This window comes from Amblyomma maculatum, chromosome 1 (genome assembly GCF_055883805.1).
Source record: "Amblyomma maculatum isolate TAMU_Amacu chromosome 1, ASM5588380v1, whole genome shotgun sequence".
Lineage (NCBI taxonomy): Eukaryota > Metazoa > Arthropoda > Arachnida > Ixodida > Ixodidae > Amblyomma > Amblyomma maculatum.
This window is the reverse complement of record NC_139344.1, coordinates 330969366-330994586: the sequence shown is the minus strand read 5'-3', so window position 1 is coordinate 330994586 and position 25221 is coordinate 330969366. Positions and strand designations below refer to the sequence as shown.

The window sequence follows — 25221 nt, the reverse complement described above, 5'->3', positions numbered from 1 at the left end:
CTCATTCACCCTTTCTAAATAACGACCAACGAAATGACTTAAACAGCATGTTAAATTCTGACACAAAAATGTTCATTGCGGGCACAACATATTTATTGCACGCATGTGTGCACCACCAAGCGCTGTGCTTTGTCAAGCAGTAATACTTTCCATTTGCTAACATCCGTTTGCTATAATTCGAAACCGTGAAGTTGCCGTCATCGAAGACGTGAAAATTGTATGCATGCCGTCTAAATATTCAGTATCGTCTGTCATAGAACAACGAATGAGGCAAGCTTCAACAAAACCACACAGATGCGGCCATTTAATTATGTGAATAGCGGCGAATTGGTTTTTCAAGTAATTTCAACATGGTGTAGTTCAAGAAGTTCATTATTATTCGTTTTTCATAAAGCATGCCAATTCTCAGTGAACCGCTAATGCTTAGATCTGAAACCAGAAATGGCGCCAAAGCTATAACATTCTTTCCGCGAGAGTTTTTGCCTCGCCCTATATAGTTGGTGAACAGCCACTAGCCAGCTACTGGTTGGTTATCACAATATTTATTTTATTTATTTATTTATTTATTTATTTATTTATTTATTTATTTATTTATTTATTTATTTATTTATTTATTTATTTATTTATTTATTTATTTATTTATTTATTTATTTATTTATTTATTTATTTATTTATTTATCATACCGAGAAACTATTGTCAACCATTATTTTGAGCTCATTTGTGCGTTTCTTTTAATGTGTATTGCTACGATTTAATAGCTGCCGCCGCTAACGGCAGCATTAGGCCTGAATATCACAATGGCTAGAGTTTTCGCTAGAGTCTAAGCGTAAGTACAGTCTGCTGGACATTGGCTCAAGATGAAGACAGCATGAGATTTTATTAAGGGTCACGCGGAGAGAGCTCTGCGGATGCCCCCTTTGGTCTGGAACCGTAACTTACAGTACGGTCGCCGTACTGGCAGAGGGAAAGCCTCCGCTATAGCGAAGCAGTAACATCGGTCATAATATGAAACATCGCGTAACGCCTGGAGAGTGCTTTTTCGCTGAATAAGTGTCTAATAAACGCGCTGCAAAATTGCTTCCAAGAAGAGCACGCTCACGGGCTTCATGAGGTTGATGAGGCTGCTGCCATCGGACGAGGAAACGGCCATGTCGCATGAAATCACCGGGAAGTCCACCGCCTTGGTCAAGTCCAGCTGGTGCAGGCCCATGGCGAATAGCTTCACGGCGTCATACATCAGCGCCGTCTCCGTCTGCAGTTACGACAGTGAAAAACCGTTGTTAATCCAGTAGCATCATATACCGCAGGTCACAGGTTCATACGACCCCGACCGGTAGGCTTCCTCACAATGCACACACTTACCTCCTTGGCCGCGGAATGTGCTGACGTCAAACGAGGAAGAATACCGCAATGCGAGTCATACGAAGACCCGATTGGACATCAAAGTGCGCATGACAAGCTTTGCTCACGTATGTTTATGAGTTGTGCGATGACATTTATTTATAGTAGGTGAGCCATAAGAAAAGTTGGAAGCGCAATAAAGTGCGCTGAGTACAGTGTTTCAGTAGCATTTTTGTTTCACGTACCTACCGTGGATTTCATGCACCGTATGACCTTCAAGGAGTTTAGTTTGTCCAATAGCGTAAAATGGCCTTTATCAGTAAATTTCTCAGCTCACGGTCACTGAGCTCCCTGGAGATATGGTGTTGCTTGAGCGTTATTAAAAGTTTTGAGTTCTTTGGCATTCAGCATGGCAACACATGATACATAAAAGGGGCGGGAGAAAAACTTTAACAAAATAATCTGGACACTGCAGAGTGAAAAGTCCTTTCGTATGGATTATATAATCATATCTGTGTGGAGGGTTGTAGTGCCCATAAGCCTCGCAGTATATGCATATACTGATGATGCTGATTTAGCAATAAATATTAGCAGGATTCATGCAGGTCATGACTGCCAGCTGCAGCTCTCTAATTAAATCTTATCACGTCTAATCAGTTAAGCATCTTGAAATTGTGTAGTAAGGCAGCACCGTGCCTTTCCAGTGTATATGACACAATTGTTTAAGGACAAATACCTGGTGTATTCGGGTTGTATTCTTGTGCTCCCCAACTGAGAGCACACGTTTATACCATGTGCTGAAAACCACCCACCCTGGTTAATGTAAACATAATAAGCATTCATTTACTCTCATCGGCATATTTCATCTTCAAAACTGCGCGAATAAAACAAGCACAGAGCAGCGACACAACACCCACAAAGCGCAGTAGGTCTCTGCTCTGTGCTTGTTTTATTCGCGCAGTTCTGAAGATTAACAATTTTCACCAATTAGCCCGCCAGAAGACGCTTCTCATCGGCAGTGTTTAAAACGTGAAGGTGAGATTCACCCCAGCGCAGTTGTAGATTATAGTCAAAAACATGCTGATTTTCATATCTTTCTCAATTTTGTATTTTATGAGATTTTCATTCTTTTCTTCGGTTTTCCAGTTTGTTCCCTGTTTATGTTTATGGCGTAATAGGTTCAGAATAAAGAGGGTTAAGCAAATATTAGTTCTGAGCCGTAACTGCGACTGCAGACCAGTTGGAAATTTCGACGAGACAGATTATGCGTGGCCACGAAACCGAGCTGTAAGCCGAATTCGGAGCGTCCTTGTCTTCTTTCAGATCGCAATTTCGCCATAAATTCTGGTAAAAATGTTAAAGATGAAAGGGATGTTGACCCAATTTAAACTAACGATATCCTCTTCTTTCCTTTAACCTGCAGACTCGAACCACAACCGTTGTGTGTCCTGAGCTGTTAGAGTTTTGAGTGTTAGAGAGCCACTTAGCGTTTGTTGGCTTGCAACATTATTTATTTAGTTATAGTGAAAAACGAGCGAGAACGGCATATTGGACAACGTGACCCAGGCGGCTCTAGGCGCCTTGATTCATAGAGGAAGAAGCCTCTTATCAAATGTAGAAAAGTGACCCAGCGCGCAATAACTTAGGTGATGTTGCCGAATGGCGTTTTGGCAATGAAAGGTTAGCCTTCGTGTAAACATAGAAAGAACGGACGTGATCGCGAAACTGCCCTGCCTGCAGCGTGCACTGTCCCCGAGCCGTCGCGGTTTATGGCCTCCCGGTGGAAAAGGAAATAAACGGGGTGTCCACTTTCTCGCTGTTCTTGCGAGATTCGAGAACGTTGCTGCGACAGTGAAAGACAAAAAATACAGTTCGTGGCGTACACCGCGACGCCTATCTGCGATTGGGTATACTCGCTACTGGTAGTAGAAAGAAATCAAAACGCACGAAGTTTGACACCGTCGTAACACTGAGGCCAGTGAGCCAGGGGGAAGTCGGATAGAATGTCAACAGTCATCAAAAAGTTGAACCGCTATCAACGTTTCACTGAAGCTAGAGATGAGCTAGCCAGATACAAAACCAATGCTCAAAATATTTTCACTCAGATACGTTATAGCACAATATCATGCCTCACTGATAAATGTAACGCGTTGATGCTCTTAAATCTCACTTAGAAGCAACGGGGCCTTAAAGTGAAATTTCAATCCCGGAGGTTTGAAAATGCGCACCGTGAACCTATATCTTAAATTATTGTATAGCCATACGTATGCTGCATGAATTCATTATTAGGCCTTACTTGGAGCTTGGAAAGATATATTAAAAATATTTATTATATTTTATTCCTACGTGAGAAACTAATTAGGCTAATCAAATAACCTAATTATTCATATTACTACAGGTAGGCTGGGAGGTCAATCTCTGCGTGTTTGAAGACGGGGCTGCAAGACTATATGGACGTTTGGTAACTGGAAAAAGTACTTGTGAAAAATAAAGGATTATTCCGTATTTTGGTGTTAGCCTGTACGAGACATATGCCCACAGGGAAGAATTTTGCTACTTCAAATTTTTGTACAGCTATAGCGATCTGTCTTTTAAGCTCTGGTGAAAGACTGAGGTGCTTCCAAAACAACCTCCAATAACTCTGACGATGCTTTGATTCGCTCCGTAATTAGCATTAAAAAAATACCGTATCCCGCGCTTAATAAAGGGGATAGATTGAAGGCATTGCACGCAGAAAAATACTTCGGGTACAAGTGCGATGTATATAAAAGAGAAAGATGCTGTATAATGAAAAACTTTCACAAAGAAATTGTCTCAAGTAAGCTTCAGCGTCTCACGACGAATGTGTGAGGTGAATTTTATCCTATCTAACGTACTAAAGTGCCTGCTTGGTGGCTTCCTAACTCTTTTTAACTCCGTGCTATTTAAAAGAACGTTCAAAAGAAGCCTTTTATCTAAGAAGAGTTTGGCTCAGTATATCACGCCCACTATTTTAACATGTGCACCTTGCAGATGATTTCCTCTACAGCCCGTTCTATTTCCCTGACGCTGCTTCCATTGCGTGATAATTATTCGTGGTTATTACTACCACATCCTCCCCTTTTGGTCATAGCTTTATGGTGCGCATCATGACATGAAACAAAAATAGTCCAGGAATCTCTTTCCGAAGCGTTATAGTAAAGTTGCAGGCTCTTCTCGTCCGAGAAACTGAAAAAAAAATAAGGGCAAGTATTTTTGTACCTATGTTTCCGCAAAATTTCTCATGGCTTGCGTCATGGATGTTACACCATAAAAATTAATCAACAATCAGGGGCATTTAAAGAAGACAAGTTAAATATCTAACAGGGCCTCCATCCCATGTGTACAAAGAGCAAGGAGCATTGGAGTAAAATGCTGCTAAATAAGGCAGATTTAGTTGATAATTATATTTAGCAGGTGCTTTTTCGTTTTACGGTTTTGCGAGCTTTTTAGGCGCTTTTGTGGCCTGTACGTGCTTTTCTGGTTTCTTGCAAACACGTCTAGTGTAAGCAGCTTACACCAGATCGTCAAATAACAGTGCACGTAGTAGAGATTAACAACCTATTCTTCTTGCATCTAAATTTAAGAAGTATGAACGTAAAAGTAACGTAACTGGACGTTGTTTATTTAATAATAACCAAATCTCTAGTTCGTGTCGCATGATTCACATCAGTTATTCACTCCACAAACTAAGACTTTTTCTAGCGCTGTTTGAGCGCCCCAAAAAAAAGCCTGTTAACCTTTCCAGGTAAGTTTGTTCTTGCTCGGTTAGCGTTACTGCGTTGTATAGCTTTTTGTTCAGGCTTTAACTGTACTCAATGTAACCTTCGTTTTTCGCCTTTTCTTTTCTCCGGCTCCGAACCTAACTGAAACTTTAACTCTTCAGAAACTCGTTCTCGTTGCCAGGCTTTAGAATCACAAAGGTTCTTTCTCACACACGTACATGTTTCGCGTTTCTTTGTATGCCTCGAGGAGAATCCCTACGGTTTAAATATTTTTGTGCTCTGCCGTTCGGGACTTTAAATATTATTAACATTTAAATATTAACTTTAAATATTATCGCTTGAAAGGCGTTTTCCCTGCGCAGCAGTACGGAGGCGCCGCAGGGTGGAAATTTGGAGCGGAAACGAACGTGCGCCTTGACAATGAATCTGGAGCAAACATTGTCTGTTTGGCTTTTCTTGGCTTCGTGCGAAAAAGCATGCCCCGCGGATGGTTTAATGAGCGACTTCTGACAGCGTTTTCTATCTGCTGCGATGTGTGAATTGGTGCAAACGCGTAAGTGCAAGCGCGCTTGCTGGTAGCTCATCGTGACCATTTATATTACGTTATGTTTTATATGAGCCTATTTCTCCTTGGTAGATTCCCCAAAATATTTCGATCAAAGTTCTTGTTTATTGAACTACCGCCCTGCGATCAGATCTGTTTGCTTTCCTTGTTAGCTTATTGCGTAGAGCGGCTGTCCCGGATAGGCGGTGAGCTCGGGTTTGAAATCTGTACAAGGATGAATTAGTGTTGTCTAATAAGCTTCTCTGAAAGCCCTGTAGTTTGTTTTGTACCCTATGGCTGAGCTTCGTTGATGCTAATAAGTTCTCGCTCCCTTATAACCATAATAATCGCTCATTCTTTGCGCCCCTTCATATTGAATTTTGGTACGTAATGATTTCGACTGGTTTCCCTCGAATGCTAGGCTCTTTAGCGCAGATATGTTCATTTTTTTTTTTTACACTTGGACAATATTCAGCGCACAAAAACAACTAGTCTTTGTTACTTGGAGCTTCGATGCAAAACAGCCGATTACGGGCAGGGGTTCGATCGCATTAAACAGGACAAGCCAACAGAAGCATTTCGATGCAGCATTGATAATAATGACATGCCCTTGTCTGACGCTCTTCCTCCACTTCGTCGCCCTTCCGCTCAACAGTGCCGTACACTCGACGCTCACACAATATTTTAAAAAATCCGGAAGGCTGTACTTAATAATTACACATTTGGTCCTGTTGCTGATCTCGGGACTTAAGTCAAAGTTTCATGACGTTTTCATTTCATTGTATATCTTTTTTGAATATTCATGAAGTAGTCAGTGGACGGAGACAACCGGCACGTTTCTGCGCAAAACTGTGCTTCTGAGCATGGACACAGAAGTTATAATTCTTTAACATCGGTATCGTTTAAACTTGCGCCCGTACACTTTTAATGAGCTGGCTGAGCATTTTTTAATGCAGTGGCTGAGAGCATGCCGCTTCAGTGGGCTTTTCATTAATTAGCAACACTTCCCGCTTCTTCAGATGAGCGCCACTCAGCAAAACAAAACAAAAAATGAAGAAGAAGGATAGCAAGGCGCCCACATTTCCTTTTCTTAAGTTTTTGATTTTGCTGCCTGGTGAAAATTCGAATGAAGCTCCGGTGAAGAGGGCGAAATTATAGCGTGCATTGCAGCGCAACAGATGGGATGATGAAATTAACGGGGACTTAGCTTTCTCGTTCAATATCTGCAAGTGAACTGTGTTCTGAAGACCAGGCTATTTGTGAAAGCAAAATTTTAAAATTCCCTGCTGGTGTCGACGCTTGTTACACTGATGCGATAGCGCGCGTGCTGTCCACTCTATGTTTTATCCTTGTCTTCATAGCGCTGTATTTCCATAATCATGAACCCACTCGCCTGACTCCACACTGATGATGTTCAGCGCTTTAACACGATTGTAATAAACAAACCGTGAAGAAGGTCACTCTGCACGAAACGTGATTTTTTTCAGACATCAACAGTAATTAGGATTTTTCATGAACGTGACTAAGCAAACCCAGTAACCCTAACTACAGGTTTTCTTAACTCCAACTCGCCCCCCCCCCCCCCCCCCCCTCTCCTTGGTATTTTCAAAAGCATGTCAACGATGGCAACGTTGGAGACGCATGCATAATGAGGGATTGATTTCTCAGTCATCTGGGGTGAAAATCAGTGTTAAGACTATAACAATAACGTTCAGCAGGATACGTAGCTGAGCAAGAGATGACAAGACGGGAAGGGCGCAGACTTGCGATGAAGTTGTAATTTTGTTTTTGTTCCATCCTGTCATCCGTAATGACCACCTTTTTTATTTTTTTTTTTTTTGCGCAAGGTACATCCACATCACTATAACAATAAAACGCTTAAACATTTCAAGAAAAATATCTTGCGGTGACGTTAAATAAATCAACAGCAGGTAATACTTTACACTTCCCTGCAGTGCACCCCTCAAAGAACTCGTACATGTCGAGCAATCTAATCAGTTGAGATTAGCTTCTCCATCCGGTTAGGCGTAACAAACGAGATTATGCTAACTAAACCTAGATATCTATTAAGTCTGCACTATGACGGCTGTGCAGAGATCAGCCATTGATTTCTACACCGCTCCTTTCAGCTATATCCTTATTGAGAGAGAAAGAGAGGGTACCCTGATAGTCTGTGGCACCGGAGCCTTCCGGTCCATTCGAGACGACATAATCTCCCAGTCCTTGAGGAATCCCTGGAGTTCGGGGCTGTCCACGTCCACCAGCCGGTAGCCGGTGATCTTGGTCTGGCCATACTTGAACTCCTCCAGGTCCACTGTGTGCAGGTCCTGTGGCGAGAGCAAAGTTAAGTGATACTACGCATGCTTACTTAAAAGGTGCTTGCTTGAAGTCGTGCTAGACGCAGAGTTGCAAACCTTCTGGTAATTTCTACTGTCAACGGCTTCATGTACAACAGTTTGCCTTCGCTATAGAAGCTAGCTTCAGTTTTTGAAATGAAACTTGTACTCTATATACATCACAACCGGAGGCTTAAAACCTGATCCGATAGGACGCTGAAAAGTACACTGAGGACATCCACATGAAGTTTTTCATATCATTTTCAAACAAAAGATCAATGGTCGTTTCTGGCTACGTTGATGTCACATCAGCTGCAAAAAAAAAAAAAAAAATTATTAATAAGAAATGCTGGTAACTTCTTGGAAATGCTGTGGGATATATCCTATGCCCGGGGATCATTGCTAAAAAAATGCCTTTGAGAAAATTTTCGATGGTGGGCATACTTATATTTACATGTTGGATGTCTTCTAAATTACAAATCTTCTGTTTTCGGTTCGATTGATGGATTTGTAATTAGACTGCCGCAATTGAACATTACAGGCAAGTTTTTATTTTTCCTAAGTGGCTGGCGGCAGGATGAGAAATAAAATATTGTGCGAAGCTATGGCCTTTATCCGTGCCCATTCTCACCCAGTTTAATTGGGATGCATCAAAAACGAAATGCTCTCGAATCGAGTCCGATGACCATTGAGCATCTGTGAGAAGTTACTTTACTTTGCCCCTTGGAAATCTTATAGCAGCGATGCCCTATCTTCCAGGCGAGAACAAAATTATTTGCTTTCAGTTGCAAAACATAATGCCACCACGATATAACCCTTTGATAACAAAACAATAACTGACTAGATATAAGATATAAACTACTTTGTTGGCTTACCTAGAGGCCGCTTTAAATAATGGTTTTCTTACCTACCTACCCAGAACACAGGCGTTCATTGTGCTTTACTTTCCTAGGTTAATAGTACAAGAGCTACTCTGTGAACGTTCTTTTTCAGAAGCCATCGGTGAATATTTAGGCATTTAATAAACTTGCATCTCGTAAATATTGGGTACAAGATGCATGCCGAGCAGTCCTAGAGATCAAAGGTGTGCAGCAGGAGATAGTAAAGAATAGTGTCGATAATCACTATTTAATACCACCATTTCGACGCAAAGCCCGCGTGGAGATTCTACTTAGAGATGAAACAAAAATGCCAAATCTGGAAGCCATTTTATAGCTTTATTCTGTACTCATGCAACAGTTGGATTAATGCATGCGTCTTGTTTTAATATACCTAACGCCATCTGCCTGGTGTAGCATACGTATCAAAGTTATTTAAGCTTTGTTATCATTCTCTAAATTCTGTTAGCACTATAGTACATATTCTGTCGCTAAGGGCATTGTAGCCTTATGCAAGGTGTATTGAGTTTTAACGCTATCCAAAGGTTTAAGAGGTGGAATTTTGCCCTTTTTGTCTCCAGCGCCTAAAATGACCACATTTACAGTGACCTGTGTGAAGGCTTAGAAAGGTATAACTTTGGCTCCCTTGTTTGCAATATTGCTTTAAGCTGTGGTTTGAAACACCTCGAATTTCGTACGTGCAAAGTTTTGGCTGCTTATGAAAATTTAAAACGCTCGTGCGTAAGGCATACACTGTTTATTAAGCCTGGAGTTGGGCTAATCGGCGACTCATAAGTACGGCGGAAAACGGAGCGTGGGCACGGGTCAAGGAAGAGACGGCGCGCAGCAGGCGCTGTGCTTGCAGCCCAGTGTGTGCCTTCCTTTCTTTGTCCAGCGTCCATGCACTTTTTTGCGTGGTGTTTTAAGAGGAAACAAACAAATTAATAAGCTCTCGAGTCGCAAAAGGCTACTTCCGTTCCTTGACGTAACAAGTATGGTTCTAGTCAGCATAAAATTATAGACACTGAAGCGCGAATAGTGTTACCGTAACTCATTTTGCTTTCTTTCCTGGAATGAGTCTTAAATGCAAAAATGAAGCTAACATGAAGAGTGTAACGCTCTCCCCATTGCCAGTGGGCCCTATCGGAGCTTGCAAATTTCTGGCCCCCATAGACGTGAAGCTAACGGTATGCGTTGATGTCTACAAGTGCGTCGAGTAAGCAGGAGAGACGCACCGACGGGTGAGGAGACGCGTAGGCTTTGCGCTCCGCGACACGAGAAGAGGCTGACGGCGGCTTCTTCGACAGCGTGTAGCCAGCGTAACGTGACAAGCTGCCATTTTTAGAGGCGGTCGAGGGCCTAGCGTGAGCGCTGAGCAAATAGGTTGCAGCCGCCGAACAAACCTGGTGGAAGCACCACAAACAAGCGCCAAGAGCGCGAAGCTGCCGCCACCGCCGCTCCGCCCATCGCTTCCCCGCGAGGCTGATACGATTTGCGGCAGCGACGACGCGGTCTTGCGAAGTGCCACTCACCAGCGATGTAATCAGGTAACTATGGCTCTCCGTAAGCATGCCAACTTGCTGCGCCTGTGGTTTGTTGTGGATGGGCGGGAAAAAAGAGGGGGAAAGGGTGCGGGAAAAGAAAAATGTACGAAATGGATTGAGTTGATTAGACGCCGCAACATTTATAGGCCACTTTGTTTGTTGTTTAGTGGTACCGACGCGGCCCTTTCGCGACAATTTGGGCTTACGCGCCGGCGTTTTGACGCATATCACGTATCGATGAGTTAATAACTAGGTGTGCGCGGAAAAGTTGTGAAAGCACAATGGATATTAAATTTAATTTCCGAGAAATTGTTCACGCCTTCATTTCTTAGGAAATAATTTTTATTTCAAAATTTATTAATGTCGTGACGCTGGGGCTATGTCGACCCGGCCTTCACTTGGTAGCGTGCAGAGACTCGGGGTTGAAGTAGGATTGAATCTTCGAAGTTGGTGGAATATGTACAAGCAGGTTTACTGGCACTTTGAGAAAACGTATTTACAAGAATATTTACATGAAGAAGAAGGGTACATCAGCAAAATGACAAGCGTTAAGAGTTCATAGCGAGAAGCGACTGGTTGAGCCGTTTACCCAGGGCCCAGAGCGACATTTCGTGCTCTGCAGCGTCCTTAAAAACCCCCTATGTCCAGCCCCTCTCTGAAGATGCTGACCAACCAAATCCAGGGCACGCCCCTCAGGTATCGGCATCCAATCGAACACATCACTGCACTGATGGTCTGAAGCACTGACTGGTCCGGCATTCATTCGTTGGGCGTGATCACTTGTTGGCGGGAAAAGCTTGGGAACGGCGAGGAGAGGAGGTACATTTCTATTCTTCAGCAAAGAAACCACAGGCTGGTTCTGTCAAGGGGTTTTACTTCTCAGAAACCCGAGTGCACGTGGCGCCGCATAGGGCTCCCAACATGGTCCCTTTTCGACAATTGCAAATCTTTCCTGCATTCCCGGGAAATCACTTAATGGCCGTATGAGTCATGCTCCTTTCTTGTCCTGCACGTCAGCGGACATGTCACTCTGTCGTCTCCTTTGGATAGGAGGCATTCATCACTGGAGGATAGCACTTCTCGACTGGAAGGGTGAACAAAAGAAAGAAAGCACTTCCTGCTATTTCCCGCAGGGGGACGTTTCTTTGTGTTTTTCCAGACGTTCTCTTGACAGGGTCAATTTGGCATTTGCAGGTTGTCCACAAAGCAAAACATGCTTACAAAACAGGATTCCTGGAAACAGGCTCACTTAGAGCCATTGGACCATCACCACATATTCACAAAACTTATCCATGCCCACAGGCGAACAATAGAGCGCGCAATTGCGGATGCTTGGTCGTAACAGCCTCCTCCCCCGCCAGAAGAGTCTCGGAGGGCAGCAGTCCCAGCTGCTGCATGAAGAGACGACTTAATGGCCTGCACGTGAACGCTTGAAGCTCGCTGTTGCTTGTCGCGTTGTCTTGATTGTTGTAGGCCAAATTGCTCGAGCTGTCTGAAACTCAACCACATGTCGAAGCAAGCACTCGGCTCCCGTCTGAAGAGACCAGGTCAAAAGAAAACTGCCATTGTTGTTCGAGAAAAGCCCACTCTCAAGACGTTCAGGACCCACGTATTCCTAGAAAACCAAACGTGCTGCTTTACATAGTCACACATATACAAGCGCACGAGAAAAAAAAAATAAAACCTGATTATCAATTTGGATACATGGTGAGGAACATCTCGGACCGCTTAGAAAGAGCGGCTAAGCGCGTCCGCATTCCCATTTAACTTCCCCTTTTTGTATCTTATTTCAAAATTGTACTGCTGTAAAATCAAGCTCCACCTAAGAAGGCGACTGTTCTTCGATGTCGCAGTTTGCAGCCAAGCCAGGGGACAATGGTCCGTCTCTATGGTGAATTTGGCCCCTCCAAGATAGCACTGCAATTTTTGAATGGCCCATACAATGCAAGCGCACTCTTTCTCTGACGCGCAATAAGCCCTCTCTCTAGAACTCAGCTTTCTGCTCAAGTAGAGCACGGGGTGCTCATTACCGTCGTCATCTCTCTGGCAGAGAACAGCACCTAACCCTCGATCACTGGCATCACACTGGACCGTGAATTCTCGGCCATAGTCTGGAGCTCGCAATACCGGACGGCTAATCAGCACAGCCTTCAGGTTTACGAAGGAGGCTTCCTTTTGTTCGTCCCAGACTACATTTGTCGGTTCTGTCTTGCGGAGAGCGTCGGTCAGAGGGCTAGCCAAAGCTGAATAGTTAGGGATGTAGTGATTGTAGTACCCAGTCAGACCTAGGAATGCTCGAATTTCCGTCTTCGTGCTCGGCCGCGGATAGTCTGCTACCGCAGAAATCTTAATCTCGCTGGGTTTCCTGAAACCTTGACCTACATTGTGACCCAAGTAGTCCACGGTCGCCCTTGCCAGGCAACATTTCTCGGCCTTTACGGTTAGTCCAGCTTGACGCAAAAGGCTCAGTACAGCTCTTAGATGTACCATATGGTCCGCCCATGAGTCGGAAAAAACCGCAATGTCATCTAAGTAAGGCACTGCGAATGTTTCACACCCCTTTAAAACCCTATCCATGAGTCGGGAAAAACAAAATGGAGCATTTTTGAGCCCGAAACTCATCATTGTTGGCTGGTAGCTGCCCGTCGGAGTGACGAAAGCCGCGTATCTGCTGGCGCGTTCAGTGAGCGGTACTTGCCAGTATCCTCGAGTAAGGTCCAGCGTAGTCACATATGCCGCTCTACTTACCTGTTCTACTCTCTCCTCAATATTCGGAATAGGATACACTTGATCCCTGGTGAGAGAATTTAGCTTTCGGTAGTCTACCACAGGCCTAGGGTCTTTACCTGGAGCTTCTACTAAGATCATAGGCGAAGCATAATCGCTTTCCGAGGGTTTTATTACTCCCAATTCCAGCATGCGAGTTACTTCCCTATCCAGAATTTCTCTTTGCCTTGGAGAAAATCGGTAGCACCTTGATCGCACTGGCACGTCTGAAGTCAGCTCAATATCGTGCTCAGTAAAATCAGTTCTGCCTGGCCTGTCCACGAAGCAGGCCTCAAACTCTGTTATTATTTCGCCCAGATCGGACAGCTGGGATTTCTTTAGTTCTCCTCTCTGCTCCGTCTTTCTGAGAAGCTCCTGAGCGTTGCTTCCTTTTCCGCTGAGGCAAATCAAGTTGTCCCCCATCTCCTCAGGAAGGTTTAACGTTAGATTTACCATGGTTTCCCTCTGCTCATAGGGCTTCATAAGATTGCAATGATAAATGCGCACTGCTTTACGCCTATCGGGGATTTTCACTGCGTAGTTAGTGTCAGAAAGCTTTGCAACTACTTCAGCAGGTCCTTCCCACTGTACTTCGAGCTTATTCTTGGGATCATTGGCTTGCTCCATAGCTAAGTCCTCTCGGGTTCCACTTAAAAGTCTCGTGAGATTACTAGACACTGGCGGCAAGAGGTTACTCTCAAGAACGTCCTCATTCCGCGTCTCATCAAGCTCACTTTCAAGTTGACATATCTGAGATGCCTCGCTCTCAAAGTTTTCTGACCTGCTATCTTCCGCATTTACCACTGTTTTAACTGCCGTTTCCTCCGCTGTGGATTTTTCTGGAATGAGCAGTGTAGCTAGTTCTCGCGCCTTTGAACGTGTTAAGGCTTGCACAACTCTGTCTCCGAAAAGGATGCCCCTCTTTCGCAGCAGCATGTCCGATTTGTTGGAGAACAAATACGGATAGCACTTAGGAAGCTTTCCTGAAACGGCAGCCTCGGTTGTTAATTCGCCGAAAGGGCCCTCGATGACCACGTTCGCGATCGGCAAGCACACACTCTGTTCCTCAACTACCTGTCGGATCCATGCACATTGTCCTGTATAGTCGGAAGGCGACACATACACCGGATGGACAACATCCATCGTTGCGGCCGAATCGCGCAGTACCTTGCAAGGCTTCCCGTTGACTACTAGGTCATGCAGGTAGGGTTCCAAAAGCTGCATATTTTCATCGCAGTCACTGACATACGAGAAAGCAAACTTTTCTTTCCGGCAGTTGACGGCAATGTGACCCTGCTCATTACACCTAAAGCATGTGAGCGGCTTCCTAGCCTCAAGCTTATTCTTTGTGTTCTGCACGTTGGTCACTTCCCCACTTTTCTCACTGCCGTCCTTTCTAGGGAATTTGCCTGAAGAAACCTTCATTTCTTCGTTTCCCACTCTAGCAAAGTGCCTTTCCTGACGGTTTTTCACACTGAACTTGGGATTGCGGGGCCTATCCACTGCTGGGTTACTGAATTGTCGGCGCGAAGCATACTCCTCAATAAGTTCGGCAGCTTCAGTTGCCGACTTAATTTCGCCTCGGTCCTGTAACCAATTTCTTTCTTTTTCTGGGAGGCAGTTATAAAACTGCTCCAAAAGAATTCGCTCGACTACAGCGTCCCTATCACTGTAGGAATCAGTGCTCTTTAGCCACTCGCCCAAATTAACTCTTAAATTGTACAGGAATTCAGGGTAACTCTCGTCCCTGGACTTAGTAGCTTTCCGAAAACGTTGTCTGAACGCCTCGGCGCTAAGCCTATACTTTTTCAGAAGGCAAGCCTTGACCTTCTCGTAGTTGTCCGCGTCCTCCTTGCTAAGCCGCGCGACAACCTCCGCTGCCTCGCAGGGCAGAACCGTCAATAATCTCTGAGACCACGTGTCTCGCTGGAAGGACAGTTTTTCGCAGGTTCGCTCAAAGTTAACCAGATACAGACCGATATCCCCTGATATCACATATGGCTGCATGTACTTTGACATCTTGAAACCTGCCTCCTTGTTGAGAAGAGGTACCGCTAGCTGGGGACAATTGCCCGACCTCTTGCTCAACTCTAGTTCTAATTTCCGGAGCTCAATTTCTAGCTTCTTTTCCTCTCTTTCCCGCTCTTTCTGCTGTCTGAGCTGTTCCTTTTTTTGCCCGATGAGGTTCCATGCTTCACTGAGCTCCTCATCATCGGTTCCCAGATCAGTGATTGCCTTTATAATCAAAGGTTTTCGTGCCAAACCACTTGTATCAATTCCCAATTCCTCACACAATTGCAACAGTTCCGGTTTCTGCAGCTTTTGTAGGTCCATGATCGCTCCGAGTGTCGGCTACTTCCAAAACAACAGTGCAAACTACCAAACCTAAAGGCGTTTCAACACTTTTTACCAGTTCTAAAATCTAACCCTGTTCTAGAACCTGGTCCACATCAGAAGAAAAGCCAAGCACTCACCCACACATGCGATCGATGTTCCGAGCTGCTCTCTTGTTGGCCGATTGTTGCGCCTGCTTGTTGCTTGAGATGCCACCTCCGATCACCAGATGTTGTGGCTTGTAGCTTCAGATCCACCTCCAATCACCAGATGTTGTGGCTTGTAGATTCAGATCCCAACGCTGGTCACCAGTTGTCGTGACGCTGGGGCTATGTCGACCCGGCCTTCACTTGGTAGCGTGCAGAGACTCGGGGTTGAAGTAGGATTGAATCTTCGAAGTTGGTGGAATATGTACAAGCAGGTTTACTGGCACTTTGAGAAAACGTATTTACAAGAATATTTACATGAAGAAGAAGGGTACATCAGCAAAATGACAAGCGTTAAGAGTTCATAGCGAGAAGCGACTGGATGAGCCGTTTACCCAGGGCCCAGAGCGACATTTCGTGCTCTGCAGCGTCCTTAAAAACCCCCTATGTCCAGCCCCTCTCTGAAGATGCTGACCAACCAAATCCAGGGCACGCCCCTCAGGTATCGGCATCCAATCGAACACATCACTGCACTGATGGTCTGAAGCACTGACTGGTCCGGCATTCATTCGTTGGGCGTGATCACTTGTTGGCGGGAAAAGCTTGGGAACGGCGAGGAGAGGAGGTACATTTCTATTCTTCAGCAAAGAAACCACAGGCTGGTTCTGTCAAGGGGTTTTACTTCTCAGAAACCCGAGTGCACGTGGCGCCGCATAGGGCTCCCAACATGGTCCCTTTTCGACAATTGCAAATCTTTCCTGCATTCCCGGGAAATCACTTAATGGCCGTATGAGTCATGCTCCTTTCTTGTCCTGCACGTCAGCGGACATGTCACTCTGTCGTCTCCTTTGGATAGGAGGCATTCATCACTGGAGGATAGCACTTCTCGACTGGAAGGGTGAACAAAAGAAAGAAAGCACTTCCTGCTATTTCCCGCAGGGGGACGTTTCTTTGTGTTTTTCCAGACGTTCTCTTGACAGGGTCAATTTGGCATTTGCAGGTTGTCCACAAAGCAAAACATGCTTACAAAACAGGATTCCTGGAAACAGGCTCACTTAGAGCCATTGGACCATCACCACATATTCACAAAACTTATCCATGCCCACAGGCGAACAATAGAGCGCGCAATTGCGGATGCTTGGTCGTAACATTAAATGTTTCAGTTAACCGAAAACTTCGCCCCTGATGGAAATATTAGTATTACCTGTGCTACAGACTAAACCGTGCTCTCGGGTCGCAAGATAGGTTCTGCAAATAACGAAGCGTTGCCAGTAGGCTTTTCTATCAAATTCCACATGCATTATGCTGTTACCTGAATTAGTGCATGTCGACTATAAAGTAAATGGGCATAAAAGCATAAAAACTCAAGTGCGTGCATAACTTCCACAGACCGGTAACGTTTTTCCCCGTTTGATTCCTGAGAATACAGCAGTGTCATAGCACAAATGATTATTGAAGCAGGTGTAATGCATAGCGATAAACCCGTGTAAAACAGAATTTCTAATGCAATGTTTTCAAATCGCCTCTCATTTCATGAATTCCGCAAACAATCGCTGATTTTCCTACACTAAGAGGGGATGTACCCGCTCCCTCATCTTGTTCCTTAGGAGGCACTTTCTCGATGAGTAAGAAATTACTTTTTAACACTACTGACTGCCAGAAGTGGCTACAGCTTTTCCTCTACCATAAATACCATCCCCAAGAAATATTTACCTCTCCCCACATTTCAGTGGTAAAAATGAACTCTTGCAGCTAATAGTAAAACTAATAGTTAAACTGCAGTAAGTGAATAGTGTAGTGGAGTCCACCTACGTTGGTTGAGGCGGCTACACGACTGGGAAAGTGCACACGTTGTACTGTTAAGCTCTAGAAACACACTTATAGCAAAATAAAAAAAAAGTGAGAGAGATGTGTTTAGGGTGGAAGCTCACGTGTTTCAGGGCAGTGAAAAGGTTTTCCCTCTTGACGTCCAGCACAACTCGTGTTTCCTTGGTCTTCTTGATCTTCCAGAAAAGGTCCCGGTATGGCTGTCCAGTGTGGAACTGGTACATTTGGATGTGCCAATCGTTGCCCCGGGCCTCCTTCAGAAAATCCTGAAGCCTTATGATACCTGGGCGAGGAAAGAGAAACGGGAAGAAGCAAAGATCTGAGCCGTGCGATCGAGCCGTAAGGAACTGCGATCGTTGAACATGCACCATCGGCCCGTAGAGTTCCTGCCTTCGTAACGCTGAAGAGCGAGCAACTTAGCTTGTAGCTATTTAAGCTGCATATTCCTCTATTCACTTAGTATGTAGCCCCAATGCGAAGCGGAGCTCCTCCTCAAAGGATGAAAGGAAGGCTGAAAGCTAATGAAACATTCTTTGTACTGAAGCATTAATACGCGTTGTCGCGCAAACACCACCTCCATAGAAACTGCTCTGACACGCTTTATATGTTTAATAGCGCTCAGTCGTGACAACACGTCAATAACTCTGCCACTGAGCATGCAAAATGCCTGCTCAGGGTATACAAAGAGGGTGAGCCTAGTATAGTGATAGACCTTTGAATTTCAACAGCAGCACACTTGAAAGACAAAGCGATGTTTTTTTTTTTTTTTTTTTGCTTTGCCTTTTAGAGATTAGGTATGTGCCTAAATAAGACACTAAACGAGAAAGCCTCTAACACATAGAACACACAGATAAAAAAAAAAAAAAAACCTTGATATTGCTGCAAACGTCCTTAATCTGTTCGTTTTGTTGTTTTCTAGTGAGATATAGCGTTGTTGTCAGTTAAATTATTTAGAAGTGATGTGGCTGAAGAGAGTTCTGGGTTTATTTGAAGCTGATATTCTGAAGAGTGCGAACACAAGATCGAACACAGTAACTTCAGTTACAGTGCTACATAGTACACGGGAAAGCCACCTGTGGCTTCAATGTGTATTTCGCATGTGGGACCGAGAGTGAGGATTTAATGCGAAGGCATTACTTCGCTATGTTCACAGATTTCTGTCAGCAGACCGCGTCCGCAGACCACGCCAGCAAAATCGTGTCCGCAGCAGTTGTGACTAATTGAGAAGTGGTAGAGGTTAATGAGTGGTGTAAATCGATAGAAGGTGACGTAATGTTGTTGCTGAAAAATTAATTAGGTCAATAAGTTAGATTTTTAATTACATGCAAAAAAGGTAAACGTTGGCAGCAGTTGTGAGTCATCGAGAAGTGTAGAGGTCAATGAATGGTTCAATCAATAAAGGGTGACGTAATGTTGTGCCGGAAAAAATAATTAGGCCAATAAGTTATTACGTAATTAATTAGAGGCAAAACACGCAAAATTGTGTCCGCAGCAGTTGTAAAGAGAAGTAGTAGAGGTTTATGAGTGGTGTCAATCGATAGAGTGTGACGTAATGTTGTGTCCGAAGATTAGTTAGGGCAATAGGTTAATAAGGTAATTAGAGGCAAAAAATGTAAAAGTAAAGGTGAAAATAGTCTCATTAGCCAATGACTTGGCGCCACATTTGAAAGTAGCAAAGACTAAAGTCGTTAATTAGGGCAGTAAATTAGAGTGACGCCAAGGATGTGACGTCACGCAACCAGAAGTAGAGCCGAAAAGGGGTTTAGGAAGGGATCGGCGCCCAATTTGAAAGTACCAAAGACAATAATAGGTAAACAAGGAGGGAATTAAGCAACCAGAAGCAACCAGAAGCAACCAGACGCAACCAACAGCAGCATCCGTGCTTTCGCATTACTTCAATGCAGATTATACAGTGCTCTTTATTTTTTATTTGCTTATATTTGGCATCAGAAACGTTGTCTTTATCCCACAATGATCCTGCTTTAGTCTACATGAACCACACGCATTTCGTTCTGGAGAGAAAATGCTTGCAAAGTCGAAGAAGCGACCGTTATTCTGAGTTTACTCGTATTTCTTTATCAGGGTCATATTTCAGCTGATAATCATAATCATGTAATACGTCGCACAGCTTCAGTTGCGTACGCATAAAACCCACAGCCATGTTTAAGCGATGTGTTGTTTAAAAAGCTCGAAAAAAACCAAAATTATTTGTTCTCCCTCTGATATATTGCTCAAACGGGCTTCAGAGCATTTCTAAATGTGGGATAGTATTAATTCAGAAATGGAGATCTTAGGCAGTTAAGCAGTTTTGGGCGGATAACAAAAGCTATTCCACCAAAGTTCAGAACTTTGTATTTTCCATAGTTTTACATCTAAATAAAAATCCTCCTTAATAAAAAAAAAATTGGCAAGCAAGCTTTATGAACCAAAAGCGAATTTCTGTTTGTAGGACCTCGCGGAAGCCGGATGCAGACTTGAACTAGATAGGAAGTCTGCGTTAAAGTTGCATTCGTTGGGCGGGGAACACTTTGAGGGCAGTCGTTTTAGTCACGCGTTGAATCTTTATCGACTCTGAGTAAAGAACATGTTTCAAGGCATGGGAAAAAGTTTTCTGAGGCCTTTGGCGTGAGAATAGCGTACTGTTCTAAATGCGCCGCTCCAATGTACGAATTCGGCACCCTTCTGGTAATGGTGCTTCGAAAAGAATGCGCATTAGAAGGCGCCCCCAGAATTTTGCTCTCATGTCATCCCTTATTGTTTTTTGTTCCTATCTCTTTGCTCGCCTCCTGTGCAAGCCCAAAGCAACTTTCTTTTCTCCCCTGGGAGAAAAGGCTGTCAATCGCGATTTTAACGCACACAATTTCATTTTTTTTTTCCTGCAGCTATTTGATCGCGCGGGGGGAATAAAGGCGACAAAATTCTCTCGAACACAAGGATTCAAGGAGAGTCGGTGAGAGAGCATTCGGCTGAAAGGGAAGGACAGTTATGCTTTTTTTCCTGAACGAAAAATAAGAACAGGCTGCCTCGGTTTCCAAAAAGAGCCTTGAAGTGATAACCATCACGCTTTATCGAGTACGAAACGGGGGCGATAAAATAAGCTATAAGGGAAAGGGGACAAGAGCAGAAAGTTTAAGCTCACTGATTCTGTTTTTCTCTTTTCACTGTCTTTTCTTTTGTTTGCCTTTTTTCCTTTCGGTGCCGACAGCGTTCCCCCTTCTGCCGTTCGACTATATACACGCAGTCTAGCTGGGGCGATCGCCAAGTGACCGTCTTGCCCGTTCAGCTCCTTCTCTTTAACGTCCTTTCCTTCCTACTTTTCCGAACTATTCGAGGCGACGCTTCTGGTCAAAAGGAAACGTAAGCTTCTCGGAGGGACACGCCGAAGACTTCGAAAAATGGACGGTCGCCGTCCTATCGCACGACGGCCGTGTTTCTGCCCGCTGCCCTAAACCAAACAGACGGTGTGGAAGAAAAAAGAGAAAAACTACGCTCGAGAGATGACTCCCAAATACATTTTTGAAGAAGGCGGGATGCGAAATGACAAGAGAGAAGGCAAAAGGAGGAAGGGGAAAAGGGAGCATTTGAGGTTCGTCGGAGGAGTTCTTGATGGTCTTCTTTCGCGCTCGGTCTTTCAAGACTTGACTCTTTCGACCGGTCGGTCTCTTCTTCGTGTTTTTCCCCCTCTTGCTTAGGCTAGGACATGAACGAGAAACTCCCGGCTAGAAGCTGTCATCTTTCCAAGCCTCCCACTTGCACGATGCCCGCGGCCTGGGGACGCGACGCAAAGCGGGCCATCTTTGCGCTCTTATCTCTCCCTGAAGTATGTTGAGACCACAGAGAGAGAAAAAAAATAGAGCAAAAGTGAGTTTTGCTACTCACTTGGGGTGACTTAACGGCTGACTATGGCGAGCTTGGTAAAAGAAGCGTGGGTATGAGAATAACGTCGCTTTGTACTTTTGTAACGTGACTTTTGTACGTAGCGGGCTAAAAGCAAAATAACGAGGATAATCTAGATGCTAGCTCCCAATTGAAATGTCGAGGCTTGCACGCTACTGTGGGCGTACAATCAATTGGCAGGCATTAACTACTTTGAATATCTAACTGAGGACAATTATGATTCTTGTGATTGATTGAAGGTCCTAGTCATGTTTCATTTGATATTCATTTAATGAATTTATCCCTCTGGGAGTTAGTGCCGTGCCTTGTGGCATGGAAGATGACAGCACGCTTGTTGTAGTAAAACCAAACACAATGAGCTGCTTACTGATATGGACACGTCTCACGGCCATGCCACCCAAATAACGACAGCCGACGACGAGAAATGACCGTACAAGCAGACGCGTTTTTACCAGCCAGACGATATTTACAGGCGTCAGTATTTTCATGACGAAGTTACTGCACGATGGCAGTGTGACTGATGGTGGAGCACGTTCCCTGTTATCCGGTCGGAATGAATTCAGTGGTATTAAGGCCGTTGGAGGCTGGACCGAGATACCAGTCGTGAGACTAGTTCTCTCCTGTTGACGTAACGAGCGGTAACGGCAATGAAAGCAGCACTTACGCAACAATCATACGAAATATAATAATAATTGGTTCACAGAAAAGGAAAAGAGCAGTATCTGTCACACTTGTTCTGTGGACTGATTTATTTATAGGAAGGGAAAGGCGAGGTAACTGTCTCACTTGTTTTGTGTGGACACCGCAACCGCGCCGTTAGGGAAGGGAGGAAGGTGGGAGTGAAAGTGGAAAGAGAGAAAGAGGAGCCGTAGTGGAGGGCTACGGAGTAATTTCGACCACCTGGGGATCTTTAACGTGCGCTGTCATCGCACAGCACACGGACGCCTCTTCTTGTTCTGTGGACACCTGATCCGTGCCATAAGTGAATGGAGGAAGGTGGAAGTGAAAGTGGAAAGAGAGAGCGGAGTGCCGTAGTAAAGAGCTCCGGAGTAATTTCGGCAACCTGGGGACCTTTAGCGTGCACTGACATCGCAAAGCACATTGGCGCCACTTCATTTCGCCTCCATCGAAACGCAGCCGCCGGCGGTCGGGATCGAACCCGGGTACTCCGGCACAGAGGTCGGGCGTCTTACCACTGCACTACCGCTGCGGGAGCGATCATAAGAAATTAAAACAAACTTGTTAAGACACAGGGCCCTGGTCAGAGCAACTAGTAAAATCTTATATAATGATACATGTTCGCCAGGTTTCTTAAGGCTCATAGACACGCTTTAGTTACAGGGAATACAGCTTGAAAGAACAAATTATTGATTAAAATCATTCACCGCTTTTCATTTTCCTTCCATTATTTTTTGAAGAAGCAAACAAAGCACAGCTCAATAAGTCCTATAACCTTCTTTGGCTGCTAAAAAAAACCTTATCGCAACGTATTTCCTAATACTGCTGCTTCGTTTTAGCAGTCGGAAAATGCAATGAACCAACCACAACTACCTTTCTTATTATCTTTCATGCTTGCTATTACTCAACAGCTGTAAGAAATTAACATTTGTTGACTCAGATCCTTGAAGTGAACAAGAACGATGCGTGCCGCAGTAGCAAAAAAAATATTTTGGTAGGGTGGTTGGAATTTTTTTGGGTGCTTCTTTCTATTATGTTGCGAAACCTGGCGCTGAAATGCGCGCTAATTTATTACGAGAAACCCTAGAGCTCGTAACGTGGACCACGTATAGAACATAGGAACAGGTCCTTACGCAACCTACACAAAGGCCATATGCATACATTATTATGCGCTGCCTACGTGCCCATACGCTCTACTTAGACACAGGCACACAGAACCACGGCATTCATATGGTTATGCAATAAAGATGCAATGCCGGCATCATCTAAAATTAACTCGGACGTGGTACTGACAAACCGTGAAAGAAGGCGTATGTACTTCGTTCAGTACTTCCTGTATCACGGAGAGATGAAAATTCTGACAACTGATTGGGCAGGCAAGCATGCGTGGACAAGTGCTTTTCTTCTGTGCGAATCATCAGCACCCCACCCCCTCCCTCCTTAGCAGTGGAACTCTTGTCTAAAGAGAGTGACATAAGACATTTACTCTTGACATACATTCTTCTCTACACAGCTTTCAGCTAAAACCAGTAGCTTGGAGAGTTGCTAAAAAGAGTGATGCCTGCCCACAGTATATAGATGAGGCTAAAAAATCGATGAAATACAGAAAGAACGTTGCGTACTATTAGTTGAAAGCCTTACCAAGAGGGTGGAAACTCCTGATTACAAATCGTTCAAGAGCTGGCAGCTGAGATACAAGATCGGTTAGATGATTTTATGGAAGTCTGTGTGTCAGAAAAACGACGCGTGTGAAAGAAAAACGTCAAAACTGAAATGCTGTATCTCATTCACCGGATTTCTCAAAGGGCGGGTGGCGCCACATACACCGTTTCCTTATATTGTTACGTAGAAGATTTACAGTCCCAAAGCTGTCCGCACAACTAACGTTCATGAGGGCACCGATTTCACAACACTCAGCGTCGTCGTCTTCTCCGAGTCTGTTGCACTTCTTCATCCTCATCACGAACAGTGAATACAGCTAAGTAACACTACCCCTCCGCGGGAAAAGCACAGTCCCGGTGCGGTCTATGTTAGCGAAATAAAACGTTGATAATAGGGCTTTAGACGGGACACATGCACTATTTCGGAGGTTGGAGCTGTGGACGGGGACTTCGGAACCACAGATTCAACTTCGTAGGTGACGTCGGTCACGGGACGCAAAACACGGTAAGGGTCAGTGTAACGGGGCAAAAGTTTTTCAAACAAGTCCACTCGACGGCACGGGAGCCACAGCAAAACCCAGCACCTCTACCAAGAGATGTTACGTAGAAGATTTACAGTCCCAAAGCTGTCCGCACATCTAACGTTGATGAGGGCACCGATTTCCCAACACTCAGTGTCGTCATCTTCTCCGAGTCTGTTGTACTTCTTCATCCTCATCACGAACAGCGAATACAGCTAAGTAACAATACGTTCTATGCTACAGCGAAGATAGGTCTACCAAGCCCAATTTCATCACATGACACGTGCCGAGTAGTACTGCTTGAAATGTATCAACAGAGCAACGATGTGGGCATACGGGCCTTCTACGAACCACCCCCATTCACTCTCTCCAGGCCGAGACGCAATTAAATACTCGTGATGAGCTGGTTCATGGACGACGCCAGCCTCTATGAATACAATGCAAAAGCATCCCAGAAGCTGAAGCTCTTTCCAAGTATATGGAAGACGGTTCTGTGGTACTTATCGATTCATGCTCGCCAAGACCACCGTGGCATTGCCAGCATGTTATGGGCAATCGTAACTGACTCAAATACACGCAATATCGATTGGCCACCGAAGTGAGCTTGGTGAGGTGACAAATGACACATCAGCGGCGGCTGAAAACTCTCTCCGGTGACATGTGGCGTATTTTGACGGTATTGTGAACGAGCATCACGTGACCACGGCAGTTGCTTGTCCGGAATTATTGTCTCAAATAACTCGCTCGTACACTTGCGCGGTCTTGGTTCGAAGGTTGCGCCTTCGTGTCGCCTTGCGGAAAATTGGTTGTGGCCAGCATATGTACCATGCCCCATTCGACGACATCTGCCTCTTCTGTCCGGTACCTGTCTCCTAGGTTGACACTGCAAATTTGTTTTGGACGTGCCCCTCTCTACATGGCCTCCGGCAGGAACATCTCCGATGCGGGCCGCCCCCATGGTCGACCGTTGGATGTGGACGCCTGGTCCCATCACTGGCCTCACT

General features: G+C 44.7%; 1 protein-coding gene across 1 annotated transcript in view; it reads right to left on the bottom strand.

Annotated features, from left to right (window-relative positions):
• The window catches only part of LOC146207421 (glutamate receptor ionotropic, kainate 2-like), a 73522-nt gene that overhangs the window by 46607 nt on the left and 1694 nt on the right, over positions 1-25221 (bottom strand). Inside the window, exons 2-5 of the mRNA XM_084587241.1 lie at positions 17565-17743; positions 10376-10429; positions 7792-7956; positions 1101-1253 (exon numbers count right to left, since the gene is read on the bottom strand). Of these exons, the coding sequence (XP_084443367.1) occupies positions 1101-1253; positions 7792-7956; positions 10376-10429; positions 17565-17743 (551 nt within the window). The remainder of the gene's footprint in view (positions 1-1100; positions 1254-7791; positions 7957-10375; positions 10430-17564; positions 17744-25221) is intronic.